This window comes from Neurospora hispaniola (genome assembly GCF_033458365.1).
Source record: "Neurospora hispaniola strain FGSC 10403 chromosome Unknown B0T23scaffold_1, whole genome shotgun sequence".
NCBI classification, from domain to species: Eukaryota; Fungi; Ascomycota; class Sordariomycetes; order Sordariales; family Sordariaceae; genus Neurospora; species Neurospora hispaniola.
In genome coordinates, this window is record NW_026944406.1 from 3640456 (window position 1) to 3656688 (window position 16233).

At 51.4% G+C, this 16233-nt stretch overlaps 4 protein-coding genes and 1 non-coding gene across 5 annotated transcripts; 3 read left to right on the top strand and 2 right to left on the bottom strand.

Annotated features, from left to right (window-relative positions):
• Positions 1 to 16: 16 nt before the first annotated feature.
• B0T23DRAFT_425086 (Metalloenzyme, LuxS/M16 peptidase-like protein) lies at positions 17 to 3295 on the bottom strand (the record flags this gene model as incomplete). The annotated part of the gene is made up of 2 exons (XM_062839888.1): positions 17 to 241; positions 326 to 3295. 2 exons carry the CDS (start codon positions 3293 to 3295, stop codon positions 17 to 19), a joined length of 3195 nt encoding a protein of 1064 aa, XP_062697266.1.
• A 1104-nt stretch (positions 3296 to 4399) lies between these two features.
• On the top strand, positions 4400 to 7861 carry B0T23DRAFT_434853 (uncharacterized protein). Its single transcript, XM_062840513.1, has 6 exons — positions 4400 to 4983; positions 5050 to 5368; positions 5424 to 5603; positions 5655 to 6831; positions 6886 to 7088; positions 7179 to 7861. Exons 1-6 carry the CDS (start codon positions 4816 to 4818, stop codon positions 7712 to 7714), a joined length of 2583 nt encoding a protein of 860 aa, XP_062697267.1. The 5' UTR covers positions 4400 to 4815; the 3' UTR covers positions 7715 to 7861.
• Positions 7862 to 8659: 798 nt separating this feature from the next.
• Positions 8660 to 10593, bottom strand: B0T23DRAFT_22181 (ICE2-domain-containing protein). Its single transcript, XM_062833745.1, has 2 exons — positions 9806 to 10593; positions 8660 to 9743 (listed from the first exon to the last, which is right to left on the bottom strand). The coding sequence occupies exons 1-2, from the start codon at positions 10325 to 10327 to the stop codon at positions 8952 to 8954; spliced, it is 1314 nt and encodes a 437-aa protein (XP_062697268.1). The 5' UTR covers positions 10328 to 10593; the 3' UTR covers positions 8660 to 8951.
• Positions 10594 to 11981: 1388 nt separating this feature from the next.
• B0T23DRAFT_t25 lies at positions 11982 to 12052 on the top strand. Its single transcript has one exon. It is a non-coding gene; the product is annotated as a tRNA-Gly (tRNA).
• Positions 12053 to 14700: 2648 nt separating this feature from the next.
• Positions 14701 to 15496, top strand: B0T23DRAFT_22244 (uncharacterized protein). The gene is made up of 3 exons (XM_062833753.1): positions 14701 to 14988; positions 15042 to 15089; positions 15151 to 15496. Exons 1-3 carry the CDS (start codon positions 14872 to 14874, stop codon positions 15424 to 15426), a joined length of 441 nt encoding a protein of 146 aa, XP_062697269.1. The 5' UTR covers positions 14701 to 14871; the 3' UTR covers positions 15427 to 15496.
• Positions 15497 to 16233: the final 737 nt, after the last annotated feature.

A 16233-nucleotide genomic window follows, 5' to 3' on the forward strand; every position in this document is an offset into this window, starting at 1 on the left:
CACACATCAAGACTTCCTAGTCCGACATATCCTCGTCCGAGTCGCACTCACTTCCGCACTCGCTCTCGCACTCGCTTCCGCAGCCGTGATGGTGGTGATGGTCATCATCTTCATCATCCTCTTCCTCCTCCTCTTCTTCCTCCTCATCCTCGTCGGCCTTGAGGCCGTAGTCATCGTAAAAGTGCGTAAGAGGCTGAACTTGAGTCTTGTAACCAATGGCCTCAAGATTCTTGACCATGTTCTGTAAAAGTATAACTGTGAGTGACTGACATAATAGAATGACAAGAAAAGAATGGGAAAGAAAGAAGGGGGGGGGCAATCTCACCTCTTCCATAATAGGAGCACAAGTAACCACAACGTTACTCTTGCCCGGCTCAAAGACAGGCAACACAATCTCCCGCAAAGCCTCGCGAATCTGATCGCCCGTCACCTCACGAATGCGCGCCAGAAGCTTCTTGTTCCAACCGGGCTCCTGGCCGCGAATGACGTTGCTGACAAAGTTCTGCTGCGCCGCCGCCGTCATGGTAGCCTGCTCGTCTGCAACAGCCAGCACCAGGCCGCTGATGGCGCCCTCAACTAGGTGCTTGTCCAGCGGCTCCTCCCCGGAAGCAATCTTGGCCACCATGTTCCTGCTGGCCTCGATAGCCTTGCTGGCGTCGGGCGACCGGTACACGTGGAACTGGATGTAGCCCGAGTCGGACTCGCGGCTAAAGTGGACGCCGTAGGCGAGACCATTGCCGCGGACGGCGTTCCAAAGGGGGCCCTCGGTGGTCTCAAGGTAGGAGAGGGCGACCAGGTAGGCGGGCAAGCGCGGATCCGAGTAGGACTTGATGCCGCTGGCGGTGCTGACGCTGAAGGAGGAGTCGAGCGTGGTCATGGGGATGATGACACTGCCGAAGGAGCCCGGGGCTTTGCCCTCGTCGCTCAGCATCTGGTGCGGGCGGACAACGGGCAGGAGATCCTTGGAGGTGTCGAGGTCGGGGATCTCGGTGAAGCTGTCCCAGGCCGCGATTGGGTTGGGAAGCTTCTCGACGTGGGCGGTGACAAGGACTCGGAGATTCTCGAAGGTGAAGAGACTACGGCGGAGTTCCTCGAACCAGGAGACGACGGTCTCGGGTTCCTTCTCGAGAAGTTTCTTTAGGCGACGGTAGTATACCGCCTTGACGAGCGTCCGCTTAGCGACAGAGTAAGACTCCGGCAGTAGATGGATGGACTGATCGACTTCGCGAGACATGACTCTGCCGTCTCTCTTCGCCTCAGGAATATCGGCAAGAGCCTTGACAACAGCGGCCTTGAGACGGACGGGATCGAAAACGATGTCAAACATCAGTGTGCGAAGCCAACTGATCATAGTGGTGTACTTGTCGAGGTCCACCTGGAACTGCAGAGCCATACCTTCGTTGTCACCAATGCGCGAGGCACTGGACAGGTGGTAGCTGATGGTGTCCTTCTCAAGTTGCTTGACGACGTCTTCAAACTCCATACGTTTGCCATTGCGCATAACCGGCGAGTTGAAGAAATTGTCTGCGAACAGGGGGAGGAGAGGCTTGAGCCGGTTGGGCGTCGCCGACGTTCCGATGTGCAGAGTAAGGTGTACAAAGTTGGTAGGTACGTCCTCAAACTGGATGAATAGAGGCTTAGCACCTTGGGGTGCTGCGTCGATGATCTTCTGGGTTGAGTTATCGGTGGTTCCGAGGCTGCGGGCCTTGCCGCTTCTTGCTGTCAACGACTCAATGAAGTGGATGGATGATGTATCAGGAACCGGCCACTGATCAAGCACCTCGGGAGGGATAGGCTTCTCATTGTTTTGCTTGGCCTTCTCAACCTTTTCTTTCAGTGCCTTCAGGCCCTCCTCTCCCAACTCTTCCCTCCTCTTGGCGAGACGCTCCTTCTCGGTCTTCTTGAGCTTTTTGGCGAGTTCCATGGAGGGCTTGCCTAGGATGGACACGTGAGGTGCGTCGGAAATCCACTTCTTGAGGAAGTCACGCCACTGCTGCTCTTCCCAGCTAGCGAGGACATCGTACTCGCCCAAGGTCTGAAGTTCCCTCAGGGTAGAGCCGTCACGCTTTCCGAACAAGTAGTCGGTGATGATATTGCTGGAGTAGAACTGTTCCGAACCTTCAGCATGGTACTTGATCTGACGCAACTCGCGCGAGATGCATTCCTTCATGTACTCCATATCGAGTGGCTTGGATGCAACCTCCTTCAGAAGCGAAATAAGGCGCTCCTCGACAAAGGCGAGCTTCTCGGTAGCGACACCGGTTGGCTGGAACCAGATAACGGAGTTGGCGCGAGTATCCCACCAGAAGGAAACTGAGCTGGCCAATTCCTCCTTTTCGACAATAGTGTTCTCGATCACAGACACGGAGGAGCCGCAGAGATATGTCAAGAGGATGTTGAGAGCCGTTGCTTGCAACTGGTCAACGCAGCTGGGACCGAAGAAGGCCACAACAATCTCGCCAGTAGACTCATCTTCCTCAGGAAACTCAACAGTCTCGACAACAGTTTCCTTCAGGGGAGGCGGTTGAGGAGAGTCGACAAATGGGCGCTTGAAGTTAGGATTAGGAGGGGGGATGTCGTCCTTGATGCTCTCCTCAAACTTATCCAGAATATCCAAGAGATTCTCATGGTTTGCCTCGCCGACGATGATGACAGCCAGGTTTTGAGGTTGGTACATGGCTTTGTGGAACTCACGGATGCGGTCTGGGGTCAGCACCCTGAGGGCATCCATCATACCGCCCGTTTCGTAGCGAAATCCCACATTTTCGGGGTACAGCAACCGGCGAGCCCGCAAGTCCATAAGCTCCTGGCTCGAGTATTGGATGGCCTGCATCTCGGAGTATACCACACCCGCATCATTGCCCTCGCCGTCGATATGGTGAACTTCCGTCACACACGCATCGTCGGTGAGGGTAGGAAGTATGACATGCTCTAGATATACGGGTAGGATCTGGGCAAAGCCGTCCCAACCGGCGGTCTCGAGCGTATACGCTGTGTGGTCAACAGCAGTCCATGCATTTGTACCAGAGTAAGCACGCCCAGCTAGCTTGTCCAAGAGACCCTTGTATTGGTAGTTCTTGGAGCCCATGAAGACCAGATGTTCCAGAGTGTGAGGGGCTCCGGAATCGTCAAAGATTTCGGTAGCGAGGGTAAAGTAACCGTTGATTTTGGGACCCTTGCGATCCGCCACAATGACCTGCATACCAGTACGCTCTGAGACGTACTGGGTAATTGTCGTCGGGGCATAGTCGGTTTCGAAGGTCTGCACCTTGCGGAACCTTGGTGCTGTCGACATGTTGCTGCTGATTGAGGGCAAAGAACCTTGAATATTACTGGGAAGAGGATTAGCCCATGGCAGTGAGATAGAAATTGTAACAGTGATTAATGCCGGGGAAAATCTCGGGGAGCCCACGGGTTGAGACGGGGCGTATGTAGCTGAGACCCCCTTCTCCTCATGCTCGACCATGATGTGAACTGAAGGGATGAGGTACCAAGAGTCTTGAGGGAAAATCGGCATGGTAATATCACAGGAAGTGATACTATGGTTGACCCGTGAGTCGGCCGTGTTGGCGACTGGAACTACTACACTGCCCCTTGCTAGAGTCCCGAAGAACATAACTGAGCGTTTGGAAGACAGAATCATTTTATGGGCCTCTGGGACAGGAGGAACACGCGATAAAATAAAACAGGATGCTTAGGGAAGGTACAATTGAAGGGGTTTTGTGGATGAAAAGGAAGCAAGGCTGGCAAAATATGGGTGTGAAGAAGTGCATCTCGAGGTGAAGTGTACGAGACTCTCTTACCAGCACAACTGTCTGGACGATGTTTGCCAGGTCGCTTTGAGGACGCTGCAGGTCGAGTAAGACCAGACAGGCGTGTTTGCTCTAGATGAAGCCGGCTCAGCAGCCTGGAGTCGACGTATGAGTAGTTGACGCAGGGTTGATTGATGGACCTTTGGGTACAGAAACGTGGGTAAATTTATCAGATTGCGGTCCGTGTTGTTGTTGACAGGAAAGGAAGTCCACCGGGAGAAAGTTTGCCCCTCCTCAAGACTGGTCTCTGGATGTAGGTTGCTCTTGCAATGAACGGGAAACAAGGGGGGCCGGAAGACTGGAGCACAGAGGCAGGACCCCGTGGGGAAAGCTCTGAGAAAGGAAATACATAAACATCGATCGATCTTGAACTCACCTTCGGCCCGTCGTCCCACTCAAAGTTTCACACTGACGAGTGAACGTAGAATAGATTTTTATAGACACGATCCTAGTCAGTATCTCTAGCTCCCGCAAGATGGAGGCTCACGACAGGAATGGAAATCCACAAGAACCGCTCGTATCTGCCACGACCTCGACGACAGCAGAAAATGAGGGGCATCCGGCGCTAATTACGGACAAGCACCACTGCTCAGCGGCAGCTGTCCGTCAGCTCTCTCTCACCTTCCGTCCCAGCGGCCGGGGACCTCAAGCTTTCAGGTCCCTTGACGGCCAGCCCGGTCCCGATTGGTGCCGCATCAAGCACGCCCCACATGATCTCCCCTAAAGCAAGTCTTGGCAGTACGTGCAGGGGGAGCTGTCAGTGGGTGTCATCAATGCCATCCATCAACTTATCGACAGCCAAACTGGCCGCAACTTGCTTGTCAACACCAACCAACAAAGTCCGCGACAACTGCGACATCTCAGCAACAGTACCTACCTAGTCCGCGCATGACACCACGAAGCACCTAGGCAGTCGACCGGACTTGGATCCGCTGCCACTCGAGTTACAATCGCAACCTCGAGCCACATAACCAGATTTGAAACAACATCCTATCAGGACAGCATGGCCGTTGCGACGCCAGACTCGCCGGCTGGGCAGATTGCTCAGGCCCTCGTAGACTTCTCAGTCGAGGGCGCATTTCCAGAAGAGTCGGTATCCTCCTTAACAGTAGACTCTGATGCGCTCCCAGCAGCCATTGAAGCACTCGCCAGTGCAAAGGCCAAGCTCCAGGTACCAACCATCACTTTTCGACCCACGCCTATTAACTCTTTGCTGAGGCTTCGCGCTTGTTTGTAGGCCGAGATACACACCATCAACGAAGAAACCGCCGATGATGTCCGAACATGGAAAGCAAACGCCCAATTGGTTCAAGACGACATTATTCTGTCAAAAGCTCTAGCGAACGATATCCTGAAACAGTCGGAAGCGCCACAAGCGTCAGGGAAGGCCATCGAGGAAGCCGAAACCAGAGCTGCCTTTCTCGCCCGCGAGTTGGACTACAACACACAGCTGAGAAACGCATTGAAGGGTATCAAGGCCGTTAACCAAATACTCGACCAAGTTGAGCAAGCGCGGGATGAACGCCGTATTCTCGATGCTCTACATCTTCTAGAACGTGAGCTACAATGCGTCTAAGAAGTGACTGAGTCGGTTGCTAACGTTGCGGCCAGGATCACGGAAAGCGGTCGACGCTGTGCCCGTCAACAAGTCATGCCGTGCTATCAAACTCCTCGATATTAGAACCTTCGAACTCAAGTCGGACGTTTATCAAGTATTCGATCATGTGTGGAATACTTTAATACACGTCGATATTGAGAGTCACAGGGTGTCAATAAGTGGCGTGAAGCAGGGTAAGCCGCAATCTCTACAGGTGGTGGCACACAAGATCTGACCCATCGTAGACGAACCCATGAGCCTATCCGATGCCGTCGTTGGGCTCAAGGCATACAACGAAGTCGATCAGCGCGCAACCCAACTATGGCATGACATTGACAAGGCTATTTTTGCTCCCAGACTCGACACTAAGCAGGAACGTTTACCCAGTATCAAGATTGATGGAAACACTTTGGAGTTGGAGGGAACGTCCGATCCATCTATTGAGGCTGTGTTCCAAGACTTAGAAAAGGTTTTTGCCTTCCTGGTCGAAAAGCTACCACCAGAATTGGTCGAGACTATTTCAACTGTCTTATTACCAGGTCTCATCCCAACTATGACCAGAACTTGGCTCGACTTGGCCGTTCCTTCCTCGCTTGAGGGAATGGACAGATTTCAAACGACAATATCAACAACAAAGGGCTTCTGCACCACTCTTAAAGGACTGGGATTATCGCATCTCAATGAACTACAGGAGTGGACCGAAAGCGCACCTCGGGTCTGGCTATCAAAACGAAGAGAAGCTGCTCTGGACCAAATTAGGACGCAATTGTCTCGAGGACTGGGCGCATCAAAGCAGGTTGAAAGGGTTGAAAAACAGGTGGTTTCAAAGTCGGAGGGCCAGCAGTTGGCTGCCAATGGAGCCAAGGTTACCGAAGACGATGGTGGCTGGGATGCATGGGAATCCGATGGCGAGCAACAGACTGGCGGGCAACAAATCAGTAAACCGGCTGCGACAACATCAGCCACCGAATTATCCGCGGACGCTATCGATGATGCGGCCGATGCCTGGGGCTGGGGTGAGGAAGACCCTGAACCGGATAAGGTGGAGGAACCTCAGCAGAAAAAACAAAAGCAGGAGGGGGAGGAGGACGACGATTCTACCGAGGCCTGGGGCTGGGGCGATGACGCCCAGAATGACGATACTGCACCGGAACAAACACCAACCGCTCCATCAGCTTCGTCAAAACCGCAGACACGGGAGTTGACTTTCAAAGAAACCTACAGCATCTCATCCCTGCCACAGCCAGTCCTAGACTTGATATCTGCTCTCGCCGAAGACGGAGCAGCATTGACCCAGGAGAACTATGCCGACAGCCCCGTTGCTGCTGCTGCCGCCGGACTCTTCAGTCTCCCCACTCTTGCGCTGGCCATGTTCCGTGCCGTCGCCCCCCACTACTACGCTCCAGATGTTGGCGGAAACATGTGAGTACACAACCGTACTTTATACACAACGTCGAGTTGCTAACCCGGTCAAAGGTTTCTTTACAACGATGCTACCTACCTATCGGAGCGGCTAGCTGAGTTCGCCGAGGAGTGGGTGAAGAGGGATAATATCAGCACACGGGCGCAAACATTGCTAAGACTAGATAACGACATCAAGTCCATGCAGAGTTTCGCAAATCGTGCCTACAGCAACGAGATGAGCATCCAGAAGACGGTGCTCAGGGATCTCCTAGGGGGTGAGTCGTGCCCTTTTTAACAACAGCCTCTCCTACACGTAACCCCTTCTCTCTTTAACCTCTTACTAAACCCAGCTCTCATTACCCCAGGCGAACAAAACCTCATCCAGCAAGACGACACGGAATCCTGCGTCTCCGCCGCCGTTGCCCGAGTGCGCTCTCTCGCCATCGCCTGGGAATCCATTCTCTCGCGCTCCGCCTGGCAGCAAGCCGTTGGCTCGCTCGTCGACGCTGTCGCCAACAAGATCATTGGCGACGTCATGGATCTGCCCGGCATCGGCCAAGACGAGGCTTACAACATTGCCAACCACATTGCTTCAGTCACGGCTTTGGACGATCTGTTCCTGCCTAGTCGCTTTGCCACCGCGGAAGGTCGTAATTTTGAAGCAGAGAACGAAATCCCCACGACGGCGCAGTACGCGAGTTCGTGGTTGCGCCTTAAGTACCTGTCGGAAGTGCTGCAGAGTAACCTCAAGGACGTGCGGTATCTGTGGTTGGAAAGCGAGTTGAGCTTGTATTTCTCGGCGGACGAGGTGGTGGATTTGGTGAATCTTAGCTTTGAGGATAATCCGCGGACGAGGGAGGTGCTTAGGGAGATTAGGGCGAGGCCAAATCCTCTTGGCTGAAGAGAGCTTACTTATATGTAAAGGGGGGTATCGTTGTGCTATTGGTAGTTGTGATAATTGCAAGCATTCGTTTTACGAATGGATGGGCGACAAGCTTGGCGGTTGAGGTTATTGGAATGTTCATACCGCGCGGGCTGTTTTTCCTTCCCAACTTCTACTCATACAAACCACAGGCGAAGAGGTTGGCTCGGGCCGGGCAATTGTTAGAACTTGCGCAACTCGAAGCTTTACAAACTCTTTTCATTTTCGTCCTCTCCGTTCTTCAATCCTCCAGCAATTAGCACCCACAGCTAATGCAGAGGCTCCGCAGTGAGAACCATTCGAAAAGAAAGTACAGATATACGCGGAAAGCCCTGAGGTGGTTGTCTGTATACCTATCCAGTTTTCTATCCATTATTTCTTTTCCTTCATCCCTTTTAGACTCTGGTAACTTGTTCCCTCTCGTTTCCCTTGATTTTCTCTCTCTTTTTTATTACCCTAGCTCCTCTCGCTGGTATTGGTCTGATTTGCCTGCCGAACTTCCGCCTGGCAATGACTTGTCTGTCTTGCTGGCCTGCTGTCGCCTACGAAAGAGACAGGGTGCGGCCATTTTTCATAGATTATGCGCCCTTGAACGAGCTCGTCAAGTTTTCCTTCTCTTCCCCGACTTTTGAGGTGCAAGGCACACATAAAAAATATGGCGTTGTGCAGGATAGTATGGAATCTATCCTAGCATCCGAGGGAAAACCAGAGGAGGTGTGGCAGGTTCACTGAATGTGAAGAAATGTTCGTGAAAAAGATGCTACGGGGCTTATTGCTAGCTAGGCAAATAGCTTTACTACCCTTTATCTGCGCAGATGACGGACAACTGTCGACTCGAGGTAGCTTTTGTTCTTGCCTGTGCCTGTAATTGGCCAAGCTAAGGTTGCGTTTGATCTGCTGCGTGCCTGCCTGTTTCCTTTCTTTTCGCGTCTCCCAAACGAACGCGATTCGCTTTCTGTTCTCTGTCTTGCTGCCTCTCCACTTAACCAATGGGTATCAAATCTTCCTCCTCATGTCACTTCTTCCCACCCTGCGCTCGTCCTTGAATTGTCGTTGGTTTGAGGTAAACAAACTTCTCAACAGATGATGTTGACTTGGTGCTTGTTCCCAGGTGACCTGTCTTGGCCACTGATTTTCATATCTAAAGCTAACAAAAGCTTTTCTAGATTGCGTCTGCGATGGCTGAGTAACACTGACGCACACCTTTTGGCATTTTTCAGTCCGCTCTCCAGTGCATTCCTTCGTTCCTCTCCCCGAGATAAAGCTCGACAGCGTATAGTCCCATGGTGGCAGCGACGTTGACCCAACGCCACGGGTTTCCACCGGCGTCACCAGCCCGGAGAGTCCACCCGATATCATCACCGTTGTTGGATACGCTGAAGTGCTGCAGCAATAAGCTCGTGTACACGGCGATGAGGATCGAAGGAGAGAACCAGCTGAGGAAGCCTACAAGGCGGTTAGCCCCGTCGGTCTCTTCCAGTAAACTTGGCTCGTCCATGAGAGCTCTGGCGCCGAGCTCCCGAACAGCCGGAATGATGCGGGTGGCGCAGTAGAAGACGATAATCCGGTAGGTCAGCGAGATTATAACGCTGGGTGTAATGGTTTGGAATGCGGCATAGAGGAACTGGAAAGAAGTGTTGAAGGCTTCGGGCAGACTGCTGAGGATGTGCATCAATGTCGAATAGGATGCCATGATGATTGGGGGCAGAGGCGGGAAATCGGGCTGAAGCGAGGCCGCTTGCTCGGCCGCAGCAGCAGCTTCGGCAGACGGCTGATAGTCGGTAAAGATCTGATAGACGCATAGAACGATGTAGGCAAAGAGGAGAGATGACTCTACGGCGTTGCCGCGCCCGCTACCAATTCCATATGCTCCCAGGAATACGGCCGACGTCATTGTAGCTCCAATGAGTGTGGCATCGATGGTGTTTATTTCGGGGAAGTGCGCAACCCTCCAGAGGAAGTAAACGGCACTGGAGATGATGGAACCAGAAAAGGCAAGAAGGAATATCTAACAAAAAAAAAAAGATGTCAGCAACATGATTTCCAAGAGATTCAAAGCGAGAGACTTACCATCCATGTATCGCCTCCACCGCGAGTGACGAGCCATCTTGCAACCCGGCCAGCAGTCTGTATCACCAAGAGAGTGCAGAAACCCTCCAGCAGTTGGAAAACAGGGCTCGAGTAACTCAGCGTCTTGTCCCAAGCTCCCAGAGCGACATTCTCGACAAATCCATGCTGGCCAAAGAAGTATTCGCCCCAAGTGCTGGGCTTGTGATTCGCAGTGGCAGAAGAGAAGGTGCGCGATACCCAGCCGGCATTCTCAGCATCCACTGAGAACCTATTCAGAGACCAGATGAGAAGGGCTGGAATGATGATCCATTGCGACAAGCCGACACTGCTAGTGAAGAACCAGCGAACTCGTGAACTCTCCGGAGTAAGGAGCTTGCTGGTGCTGTAGATAAGGTAGAAGATGAAGAGGGATAGCGAGTAAGCTAAACCGGCATCACGACCGCCAACGTCGAAGGCAATGGGTATTAGGAGAACGATGCTTAGCAAAAAGATTGCACTCGTCGAGGCGCTGATGAACCACATGGTTGCGGCGGGCGATGGTTGTCCGCCCGCTGCCGAAACCGACTATCGAATGTCGAAGACAAGAGGGCGCGTCGGGGTTGAAAACCTATCGAGAAGGTCGGCGAAACAGTCGCGGTGACGGGAAGCTTCCTTGGATGTGGTCGATGATGCAACCAAGGCCAGTTCGTCTACCCGAGAGTGACACACGAGCAAGGAGTGATAGACGGGCAAGACACGGAGCACTGTGTGGCCAAGGCCTTGACGTCGCGGGGTTGTGTTGAAGAATGGCAGTTGACAGAGTTCCGTCTTTTCTAGAAACACCTTCTGCAGACTACCAGCTAGAGTTTGTCTTGGAACAGGTTGCAATGGCCTCTCGTTCTTTTTCTTTTCTTTTTTTTTCTTTCACGGAGCGTGTATCGCGTAGGTAGCAGGCATGAAGCGGACGTATGGTTGGTGTATCGGCCAATCGAGTCGATCGGTTGGTCCGTGGTCGGTCGGTTCAAAGGTTCGATCGTTTGGGATCTTGGCTGGATGTGATTCGATGAAGTGCTCGATTATGCAGTATGACTGTTAGGTGCTACACAAATAGCAGATACTCCCGTGAAGGCAATGGGATCGAATGGGAGTTGAATCCTGATATCTGTCTCTCGACCAAACCGTCGGTGTATATTGGAAGTTTGGAGGTGGTGACCGCGGTGGTGGTGGGTGGCAGTGGAACGGCTGCTGACTGCTGGGTGAAGGAGGGGAGGGGCCCGGGCTGAAACAAGAAAGCGGGAAACCCTTGGGTCTCCAATTTCTAAAAGATCTGCAGTCGCTAGTGAGGGGAGTACATAGCAACTCTCCAAGGCTGACCCTTCCTGGAATGACAGCTTTTCAGGGTTTTTGGTGGTTGTGACTTTTTGTCGTGTGCTCCTCATGCCCCTGCTCCACTGCACCGTCCTCGAGGAAAAAACACATCCACAACCCTTGCTCGGCGCCTCCCCCCTCATCTTGGCCAGCGGTCTAGCCAAGCCGCCAATCTAGAACTGCTAGCGCCTTGATAGCGCTGATAACGGCCGGCTCTCTAGCTCCCTCCACATGAGCTGAAGGTGGGCTTTTTTGAGTGTGTGTGTGGGCGCCACGATTGACAAATTTCACGTGCTTCCAGTTGCGAGGTTCTTACATTATTGTTTAAGAGTCCGCCGAGTTGAAGTGAGATATCTCTACCCTACCTTTTGTTCAATGCGTTCCCAGTTTCATCCATTCACACTTTTGAATTGAAATAAGCATAACGCCCCTACCTTAGTTATCATGGCTCGTCATCACCAGTGTGCCGCGTTCCCAAGGGGAGGTACCTACTGCATGACTTTGCTTGGTGTTGGAAAGAGCTGAAGCTTCCCCTCCTTTAACTGGTTCAATCCCATACCTAAAAGGACACGATAACCTCCCGTCACATGCTGAAAGGAGTGCGTGCAAGAAATTTGCTTTTCAAACTTGCCCGTTCCACAACCTGCTCAGTCATGGCAAATGTGATGCTCACACGGATAAGTCTGGACAAATTATGGGAAAGATGATAACGTTGACTTGAGACATGGCGTATATCACTTCAACAAAGTGCTTAGATGTTCCATGGTTTATGACCAAGCCCACTTTCATAAATGCATCCTCCATGTCAAATTCACCACAATCACAAAAAGCGCCAGTGGTTTAGTGGTAAAATCCATCGTTGCCATCGATGGGCCCCGCGTTCGATTCGCGGCTGGCGCATTTGTTCATTGAGCGAGTCAGTTCAATTTTTAGTTTTATGTTTTTTATTTTTTTGGGGGGTCTTCTTGTTTGCTTGCTTCGTTGTGTTATGTTGCTACCATTCGAGCACCTAAACGCGAGTTGGAAATAATTTCAACTCCATTATCGAGGAAAACAAAGTTGACACTTCCTAGCAGTGCCCTTTTTAAATGTTGGCGAAACTCATGAGACAACATCCAATCCAACCACATATTCCGCACATCCTAGCTCTGAAAGAAGGTGGAGCTGGTCCGGTGCTGTCCGGGCCTTGCTTGCTCGGTGGTCCTGATCTGAGCCGATGTTCAACCTCGACAACCCTTCCGTCAGCATTCGCACAATGGACTTTGTGTCGTTTTGCATGGTGTAGGTTTTACTAATGATAGTCTATTGTCCTCCAATCGGTTTACGGAGAACGCCCTCTCAACGCTTCCGAGGCTCAACATTCATAGTTAAATTGGTGAGCAATGTTGGGAGGTCAGCGAGGAGGAACAAGAGGCGTGTACTGCTGCTTCAGGGTCAGTTTCATACCAAGAATACTACTATGGTTACGGTCAGGATGTATGTTTTACTTGCCTTGTCTCCTCGTGTGCCATGACTGCATCCTCCATCCTTCTACTGGCCACGAGATTGTCAGGTTGCACCGTCTGCCCACCATCGACGCCGATCATCTCAGCCCTGCTAACGAGTGTTGGTTTCTTTGGGCTGTCCTATCCTAACAAATCTGTTACATAGACTGTCACAGGGCAAGATACTAAGCTGTGAAATGTGTTGTCTGGGCTATATAGTGCGTGCTTTCGTAATCTGTTTAGCAGACAGAACAACGAATCTATCTCTTGTATGGTGTCGTGACTCAGTGGCACTGCACACCTATAGCCCGTATTATAGATGAACTGTACTATGTATAGTGCGAAAACTTTGGAGGTGGGAGGGTTGTTGGATACTAAGATCAAAGGTACTGCTTGTATTCGAGTTGAGGGACGTTACTGCGTTTTGGCAACTGTGAAGATCAAGTATGGGCCATGACAAGTGAAAAGCAACTCGAAACTCTTCAGGCACTGAGACTTTGAGCAGTGACACCTGGGTAAGGTTTCAAACACTACTGGCCCTGGATAGATCAAAAAGAAGTGAAACAACGAAACTGTGCAGAACGTAGCCAAACAGTGACAGAGTTTTCAACTACCCATTCATGTGATGTTCTGGTTGGGCTCTCTCGCTCTCAACCCAGATGAACACTTCCCTTTTGGGTAAATGCAGCACCAATGGCTAAGGAGCTTCATCGGTTCATTACACAGAAGCAGAAATATTTCCAAAGCAGGGATGACTTTCCAACAGTTCGAAACGAGAGGCTTGACACGAGTGTTCTTATCCATCAAATTGGGAGATCGACAGCAAGCCCCATATCCAGGATTGATAAATAACAAAACTTAGGGACGATCGCATCGATAACATCACAAAAGAGAACACGTCAAGAAGTTGAGCTCTGGCTTGCCCTTTCGCGAAATTCGGCTTTCAGCACCCTTTATAAAAGGAGCTGGTGACGATCGGCGGACGTCTCGAGTGCGAGGCGAACGGCAAAGTAGGACACGATGACCGTCTTTGGCGCAACCACCCACCCACGTCGGCTGGCAGAACGATGATCATCTATTGCCTGCATGTGCAAGATAAGTGCGTTCGCGCTAGTTACCGCTGCGAAGAAGATGGGTTCGAATAGTAACCAAAAACGTCGCTGTGCGTCAGCCGCCGTCTTTTGCGGCTCAGGTTACAACACCATTTGTTTTCGAAGAATCGAACGTGAACCTCGTGCGATATCACGAAGCAAACATGCTCTCAGCTGGTAAGCATAAGGGATAAAGGCCAAGCTGGAGAAGATGCTTGGTGTTCGGCCTGGAACCACGATTGATCGGACAGCCGACCATATAGGGCTGCAGGCCCTGGATGTAGATCGACGTTGCGCAAATGAGAGTGCGGGGGGTTGTTTAATGACACCCTCAGTGAGACAAAACGTGGTTTAGGGTAGTAATTTATACTCCCTCTAGTGTTCGGGGCGGCAGCAAAGCTGCCTTCCTTCCCAGGGCAAGGAGAGGCTGAATCCTGGGTTGGAACGTACACAGTAGAGGTAGCTGAAATGTAGAGGAGACCTAGATAAAAATGTAAGTTGATGCCGTAGTTAGTACACGCGGGACTTTGTATGGGGTCCGCCCGCGAAAAGCATTCAACCCCTACGGTAATTGCCCACTTACATACAGACCTGGGACTTCGGGCAGCAGAAACCTTTGCAACTAATGGGTCAATTTGCGTGTGTTCGCAAAAGGGGGTGATTGCGACAGAAGAGGTAGTTACTGTACCCGGATTTACTTTGGCGTCCCAGCTCGTTGTAGGTATATATAAACGTTTGAAACGTGAGGCAAAAGGAGGTTTCTGGTGGCTCAAGCATAGGGTAGATGGGGCTCGAAAGTGAGGCGAACGAGACCTCTAATCAAACGAACCAGTAAGAAAACAAGCATTCAAACCGACCAAAGCTTGAGCACTACAACGCAGCATACCATGGACATGCAGAATTATGTGCCCTTGCAGTGGCCAGAGTAAATCAAGCGGTGTAGGCCCAACGATGAACAATATACTTGGTGACCCGATCTGGATGCCCCTCTTGGACAGCAAACATGCCAAATAGGCCATTGTCAGCCGATTGAGGCCTTTGGCGCCCCGTGCGCGAGATATATAACGAAACCTCTGCCCAGCTCTGTAGCTCGATACCAGCAATTGAGGAGTTATTGTCCCCTTGAATCATCCAGGAAGCCGAAATGTCGTCAATGAACAAGTACTGGATCCCACAATTGGATATCCACAAAAAAGTCATCACTCAAGAGCTCCAGTATTATCTGGGACCTCAAGCAACAGTCAGACCCTTTACTCGAGAGGTGTGAACCGGCCTATCCTTAAGCCTAGCTATGGCTGACAGAGGTGACTCCAGGGAGAAGATGGATTTCTGATCACGACACCCGGGCCATGCCTAAGCGATGTGAGCTGCCGGAGATTTCAATCCCAATCCGTAGCATGGTCAAAGCTGATATGAAACATAGGAGCAAATCGATGATATTTGCGTTAAGTCCAAAGAGATGTGGGAAAAGCAAGCAGCAGCTCGAGCAGTCGGGACCCCGAATAAACCTCTCAAGAGGCCGCTACATCAGCCCGTTGTGATAGCCCAGGCAAGCTTAGACGGAACAGAGCCCTCGAAGAGAAGAAGAGACGACCGACGGGATGACCGGCGAGATGACAGGAGAGGCGACCGCAGGTGGGGTGAACAGAGGAGTCGACGCGACGACCGAAGCTGGTCCAACGAGAGACGCCGTGATTGAAGCAGGTAATCCACAATCTCGAGTGTCATATTGTTCTAATAGCAGGGCAGGAACCATATTGCTGGACACTATGACCAAGTGTCTAGGCTAAGCGAATGGATTGAAACATAGCAGGAGATTTCTGTGAATGATGGATGCATCATTCAGATGGAGTTTGGACCATAGCCGGCAAAGGCACAATGGCAACAAATAAGAATCCAGAATGTTCGATGCTGACGGCGTAACAAGCACATGCTTTATGTCGCATATATGGTGGATGATGATGGTGTTCTCCGCAACAATGTGCCATCTGGCGTGACTGTGACCCAGTGAACATCGCACCGTCTATGCCCATCGGATAAATGCATCCATATGTTGAGTTCCATATTAAGAATGATACTCCTGGAATCTGAACAGTCTATGAGCGTAGCACGACTGGCTATTTGCTGTTTTGAAGTTGTGCGTTTTGTGCATGACAAAGTTCGAGAAGCAAGGTACACCTTCCATCTGGTATGAAATGTCTTCGCCGCATCTATTACCGAGAGAAACCTGCAGTGTACCCAATTGCAGCATGGAAGTGGTCGATATCTCTGCAGAGATGCATCGTAAATCCAATGGAGATCTGAAGACGGTTTGACGTAATTTCGGCTCAAAACTCGGGTAGCGCCGTGAGCAGGTCCGTCGAAAGAGCGATCGATAATGGGAAAGCCTTTCTTACGTGGTGAAATAAAGAACTGGTGGCTGGGTCGGAAATCTGACTGATAGGTGCCACGGCAATGGGCCTTGAAAGAGGCGTTCTGGGACAATGCCGTGAGACTTCAAAGGAAG

Coding starts and splice junctions, on each gene's coding strand:
- B0T23DRAFT_434853 (XM_062840513.1), top strand. CDS start 4,816: ATGGCCGTTGCGACGCCAGACTCGCCGGCTGGGCAGATTGCTCAGGCC. Junction 4,984..5,049: donor GTGCAAAGGCCAAGCTCCAG/GTACCAACCATC, acceptor GCTTGTTTGTAG/GCCGAGATACACACCATCAA. Junction 5,369..5,423: donor TGCTCTACATCTTCTAGAAC/GTGAGCTACAAT, acceptor CGTTGCGGCCAG/GATCACGGAAAGCGGTCGAC.
- B0T23DRAFT_22181 (XM_062833745.1), bottom strand. CDS start 10,327: ATGTGGTTCATCAGCGCCTCGACGAGTGCAATCTTTTTGCTAAGCATC. Junction 9,744..9,805: donor GTGGAGGCGATACATGGATG/GTAAGTCTCTCG, acceptor TTTTTTTGTTAG/ATATTCCTTCTTGCCTTTTC.
- B0T23DRAFT_22244 (XM_062833753.1), top strand. CDS start 14,872: ATGTCGTCAATGAACAAGTACTGGATCCCACAATTGGATATCCACAAA. Junction 14,989..15,041: donor TCAGACCCTTTACTCGAGAG/GTGTGAACCGGC, acceptor AGGTGACTCCAG/GGAGAAGATGGATTTCTGAT. Junction 15,090..15,150: donor CCGGGCCATGCCTAAGCGAT/GTGAGCTGCCGG, acceptor TATGAAACATAG/GAGCAAATCGATGATATTTG.